At 37.8% G+C, this 6444-nt stretch overlaps 1 protein-coding gene across 1 annotated transcript; it reads right to left on the bottom strand.

The window, feature by feature from the left end:
- Window positions 1-274: 274 nt before the first annotated feature.
- Window positions 275-4805, bottom strand: hspb1 (heat shock protein, alpha-crystallin-related, 1). Its single transcript, XM_027132842.2, has 3 exons — window positions 4316-4805; window positions 3132-3195; window positions 275-1027 (listed from the first exon to the last, which is right to left on the bottom strand). Exons 1-3 carry the CDS (start codon window positions 4719-4721, stop codon window positions 862-864), a joined length of 636 nt encoding a protein of 211 aa, XP_026988643.1. The 5' UTR covers window positions 4722-4805; the 3' UTR covers window positions 275-861.
- Between the last annotated feature and the right edge of the window lie 1639 nt (window positions 4806-6444).

Raw genomic sequence — 6444 nt, 5'->3', positions numbered from 1 at the left:
TAAACCAATAATATGATGTCTTGTTTTATCACTCCATTTCCCCAACCCCAGCTGTAATCAGGTAAAAAAAAAATTCAAGATTCTGTTTCACTTATACAGACTTCACATCAAACTAGAAAGTGTGTTTCAAGTTTATGTTGTTTCAGTATCTAGGTTTCTCCATTCACAGCGATCTTCGGTTGAAAGATGTTATTTGCATAATTTGAAATACACCATGCAACAATCTAAAGCATCGTGTCATATATAATGACGTTACATACAAACAACAACAAAGTTTGAGGTTAAATCTTTATTGAAAAGTTCATAGCATTGTGTTCTTCTAAATGATCTTCTGAATTTCTCCCTATAAAACATTATAAGAACATCACACGGCTTCAACCTCATACAGTTTCTTCTCTTGTATCTGAGAAAGGAAAATAACTTCTCAGTTGGGAATCAGAGGTGTGTGAGTGGTGTCAAGGCTCTCTCTCTCTCTCTCTCTCTCTCTCTCTCTCTCTCTCTCTCTCTCTCTCTCTCTCTGTGTAGTGCTATTTGTGTGTTTGTGTGTCAAAGAAACCAACACCCCTCTATTAGCAAATGTGTAAACTGCTTTCAGATCTCACCAGAAAACCCTAAGTGTGTGTGTCTGTGTATGTCCGTTATTCAAAGGAAGCATATAATTACAGTAGAACTAACATATGGTTGCAATGAACATGGTAATAGTGACTCACACAAGGAAAGACAAACTAAGAGAAAAACAAGAAACATATCAATCCAATGTCATAAACTGAAAAGACTGCAAATGGAGCATGCGGTAAACATGCAAAACAGAATCTTGTGTATCTCAAATGTCATGCTGGAAAGCATTTCTGCTCCTTTTCTTCACTTTTTTCCTCCCTGCTTTTGCACGGCGCTGCTGTCTGTGTTCACAGGGATGGTGATCTCAGAGGACTGGAGGGCGGGTTTGGGGAGCTGTGCCTCTACAGTCAGGAAGCCCTCGGGGGAGAGAGAGGAGGTGATTTTCTCTGCATCGGCTCCAGGGGGCAGTCTGAAGAAAACCAGAGGACAAATTGTCAGGATATGTCAGCAGTGGTGTATTTAAACTCTACAGGACGAGAAGTAAGTGTAAAGGAATGATGCTGCTGCTGCTTTGTGTACTTTGTCCAGGGTTACAAGATATTCCCTAAATAATGTTGAAAGGTGTGATGGCACGTGAAGCTTTAGCGGTTTAGGAGCTAGAGGAAGGTTATTCGAAGTGAATCAGGATTTAGGTTTGGTGTAGAAAAAAAAACATCTTCAGTATTTCTTGTTATATAAATGACAAAAACCCAAATATAGCATGATCAAACCCCTTTCTAGACATTTTAGTAACTTAAAACGTTCTTCTAATTTAGCATTTATTTTTAAAGAAGCAAAATAATCTGCCAATAGAATTCCATGGCGGTTTTTACCTTCCTAACATTAAGACATTCAAATAAGAGAGGTCAGTTAGGGATCGACTGATTATAGCTGCTATAGCATGAGTGATAACAGAAACTAATGTTTTATCCACTTTTCAATTCATGTTAATGGTTAAGAAATGAATGATATTTAACAGGAATAACACACTTCAGTGTGTGCTGTTATTGAAAAATAATAATCGACAGGGTGGTAATGGTTGACTTGTCTTTATCAGTCAACAATCATGCCATCCAATCATTTATAATTTGTCTATAACAACATGCCTTTCCCCAGACATCAACAAATCCCAACAAATTTCCAGTCTGATTGCATTAATAATGAATCAGCAGCTAGCGCATTAAGTGCTCTCCAGGGAATTATGTGCTCGAGTTGATCAGATCGATCTCCTTTGTCTAATGCTGATTTCTACTGGATTTTCATCGATGCTATTAAATTCTCATAAAGACTAGAGATGATGTAGAATAAAGGCCACAGTGTCCTTATCTAACACTACTGCTAAATAAGTCTTTAGTTGCATTCATGTCAATGCATAAGAGCAAAGACAAATCTCTGAAAAAGAGGCAGACAGAGGCTTCCTCTTGAGGGCGACAAAGTAGCATGCAGTGTGTTTGTGTGTCTGAGAGAGAGAGAGAGAGAGAGAGAGAGAGAGAGAGAGAGAGAGAGAGAGAGAGAGAGAGAGAGAGAGAGAAAGAGGGCAGTTGAGGCACTGAATCGCTATAATCAGAATGCGGAAGACACTATACAGTAGATTTGACTGATTTCTTTTGCTTTGCTGTGAGCAGCTCTGTTTAACCGTTTCATGACATTTACTAGGCTGAGGCTGAGCGAAGGGAGAACAGAGCTGTGGTATGTAGTGGAGAGCAGATGGGTGAATCTTCTGGAATGTTCTGTACTGAATAAAGGCTTCGTGGCCAGATGACTGTACTGAATCCCAAAATTTAAGCTCTATTTTCCTCGCTCCATTTTATCAAGTTTTCAAAACAGCTTATGTAACTGTTTTGTTACGCATTGATGCAATGCATTTGAATAACTTACTATAAATGGTGGTATGGTGTAAGCAAGAAAAGAGTTATGCCTCAGAACCAGTTATCCTTGGCTGTATTCCATTCATTTTACTGTATGATGCATTAATTATGCTTATATGCAAATACTGATGTGCTCACAGCTTTGTGAATAGTATATTAGCAAACATAACTTTAACTGAAAACAATAACCTAGAAGAGCCTGGTGAAATGTGATAAGATCCACAAACGCACAATTTGATATAATCAGTGAATAACTAAGGAATAAATCTCTAAATGTTGTGTATTTATATAAAAAATAATCAACAGCAACAGGGATGTGTAATACAGCATGATGTTATCACTTTAAAACTGACTATTTTCCAATAATAGCGTCACAAAGGGTTTTATTCCTTTTATATCTCAACATGTCAATGTTGCCAAGCAACCAGAAAAAGTCCATGAAGGCTTTCCAATATAGAAAAGTATTTTGCTCCCATTTTTCGTTAAATTCTTAATCTTTCATCACAGACGTATTTTAGAAGTAAGTATAAGTCATATTAAATATGTGGCCTTATTTAAGTAAGTATGTTAAAGCAGGTAGTCTCTGATATTCATTTATATTAGGCACTCCTTAGTTTCACACTTATTATGTTGTATATAAGGACAGTAATAAATTCCTATACTCACGTGTACTTCCTAGTGAAGGATCTAGATATGAAGCCATGCTCGTCCCTCCGCTCCTCATGTTTTCCTGTAAAGCAACAGCACAGATATTTCATTTCATTTAATTTTATTTCATTTTCTCTTCGACTTTGGATGAAAGCACAAAGCAGCAAGCACTATGTCTTTCCTGGATCCTAACATTTCTGTGTGTTTGCATCCCCAAAAAAGTTTCATCTAACACCTACTAGGTTTTTGACAACTAGCCCCTTAATTTACATTCTTTGTTATGCAGGTCACACATAAAAGGTCTTAGCTACTAGTCTTCTAGGACTTTCTTGATAAAATCAAGCTGCTGTTCATGTGCTGTGGCAACGTGTTTGTCTGTTTTGACAACGACTCCATTAATAGAAGAATCCCATAAGCCCCACCGTGGTCCTGATAGACCTGGAGGCTTCTAATGCTTCAGCAGAGCAGCTGGCATTAGCAACCAATGGCATGAATATACTGTATCAGAGTTTCTTTTTATGTAATCATAAATTCTTGTTATAGACAAGAATTAACAAAAGTTTGTAATTAAATAATACTGTACACATTTCCATAATTGTGTATCAGTTACTGGAATGTGGCCACTAATTGTGTAACTAACTAAAAATGGATTAAAAATAATATTGACCCCTCAGCTCGTCACTTTTACAAACACGATGTAGATTAAGGATATGTTTAATAATGTTGTTTTAAATCATGCTATAGATTTATTGTAGAGTTAAACTTATCAAGTTTTTAAGCAAACAATAAACAGCTTAGTTTATGATCCTGCACTGTTACAGGTAAGCCCTTCTGTAAACAATGAGCAATAAAAGGAAAGTCTAAGCATTTCCATGTTTGAGTTATTGTCCTACAGTGGTGCGAGTCCAACTCTGGGCTGTGTTCCAAACCCCTCTCCCAAAGGCTAGATTTGGGCGTTGCTCATCCTGTAGCATTGTTGTGTTAACTCTAAGTGATAACTGCTCTCTAGCTCATTACAGAGTGTGGTCAGTAAGAAATGTCTACTTTCTCTCTTATTTTTATTTGCAAACAATGTAAAGGTTTTAAAGGTATTAAAATAATAAAAATGTAAACTTTAATGGAAAAGATTTACTCTCTCAATCCAATCCAAATGCATTTATAGTGTTTGTTCAAAAGTCTGATTAAATGACACTCAAACGTACCAGTGATCTCCACCACACCATCCTTGGTCTTCACTGTGAGCTCCTCAGGAGAAAAATGGTTGACATCCAAGCTCACCTTCCAGCTGTCTTGTGTCTGTTTGATCTCAGACATCCCGCTACTGAGCTGGCGTGTAAAAGCACGGGCATAGGTGGCTGGATGAGACACCATGGGCGTGGGAATAGTGGGCACAGCCACCTGAGTGCCGTGCATCAAGGAGGGCAACTCAGCACCAATGGAAGGGCGCATATAGCCAGGCCAGTGGCTGCTGGGAAAGATGTGCATCTCCTCTGGTAATGCTGGCATCCCAAATGCCTGGTCAAAGATCCTGCTACCCTGGTACCAGTCACGGAACGGGTCCCAGGATGGAGTACGGAGGAAAGTGAAAGGGATTCGCCTCTCGGTCATGGCTGAAGAAGATCTTCTTTTGCTGGATGCTTGAAGCTGTGTATCGGAAACTCTTCCAGAAGGTGTTATCTGTTTGGAAACTGCAGGCTTTTATAATAATCTGCTTACTGCCCACCCTCTTTGGCACGCCCCTTTTTTTCTCACACGCTCTCAAACTTTCGAGCACCAGTCATGTTCCCCCTCCCTCAGCCAAATATTTATAGAACTGACTAGAAGGTCTATTCATGGCGGCCTCAGCAGAATGGAATCCAAAGCAAAGTTTGCCAGCAGTCTTGTACAACTGACTAGGTGTCTGTTTAACCTCTTCATGTGTGTAATGACATTCACTCACACTCACACATAATCTCTACTTCTGCGTATTAAAGTTTATTTTTTCTAAAAAGTGTAGTAACGGACAAAGATAGATGGATAGACAGGTGGACCGACAGACAGCTGAAAACACACACACACACACACACACACACACACACACACACACACACACACACACACACACACACACACACACACACACACACACACACACACACACACACACACACACACACACACCACACACACACACACACACACACACACACACACACACACACACACACAAAACACACACACACACACACACACACACACACACACACACACACACACACACACACACACACACACACACACACACACACACACACACACACACACACACACCAAGCAGACACAATTACAAGCTTGTTGTTGTAAGGAAAACATTTTCCCATTATTCTCTGTGACCTAGGACAAATTTGAAAAAAAAAAATTACTTCAGGGAAAACACTTATTAAGATCCTACATTTGTCTAACTAATTGGTTCAGAATTACAGTCAAACTGGTTATAATTTTTAATGACTCACAGACACCCAAGAGGTAGCACAATGTTTGAATATGCAATCATTTGGAAAGCAGTTTATTTTCTTTTAATTTTTAAGTGTTTTATATATAAGAATATGTACATCATATATATATTTCACGAGTTAGCTGTCATCGAGCCTATCATGTCATTGAGGATATTCTAGAAGCCATTCGAATATTCTAGAAGCTTCTCAAATGTCAGCCCCAATAGAGAAACCAAACAGCTCTCACTATGTACACGGGTGCCCTCTATGGTTTAATGTGAAAACTGCACTTTAAATGGATGGAGCTTAAATCTGCGCTTGTTATTCCCACTTACATACTGAACACTCCATGCAAAATGTATTTATTCTCTCTGTAGTAGACAATGAGTGACTAGTAGAAAACTGCAGGCTTAAAATCTCCCTTACCTGAATGATTAGTGATTCTATTAGTGTATATATATATGTATGTATATGTATATATATATATATATATATATATATATATATATATATATATATATATATATATGTATGTATATGTATATATCATCTACTTTTTTCTCTATATCTCTTTCTGTTCTATTAATGAGATGAGTTAGTTTGTCATGTTATTAAGAGACCACAAACCCCTTTGTAATTAAGACTCAAACATGCCGGAAAAATCTAAAGGAGCAGTTTTATCTCTGACTGTGGAGAAAAATGCTAAATAAGTGTCTTGTAACAGAAAACCTATTCATAACCTTTATCACACTTTATTTTTTGTAGAGAATCCACCATAAACAAATGTTGTTGCTATATAAAAAGTAGCACATTTAGAACATGTCTATTGACTGTTATAGAAAATTTGTGAAATTCTT

This window comes from Tachysurus fulvidraco, chromosome 26, assembly GCF_022655615.1.
Source record: "Tachysurus fulvidraco isolate hzauxx_2018 chromosome 26, HZAU_PFXX_2.0, whole genome shotgun sequence".
NCBI classification, from domain to species: domain Eukaryota; kingdom Metazoa; phylum Chordata; class Actinopteri; order Siluriformes; family Bagridae; genus Tachysurus; species Tachysurus fulvidraco.
The sequence above is the reverse complement of the archived record's forward strand: the minus strand, read 5'-3'. Positions and strand labels throughout refer to the sequence as shown.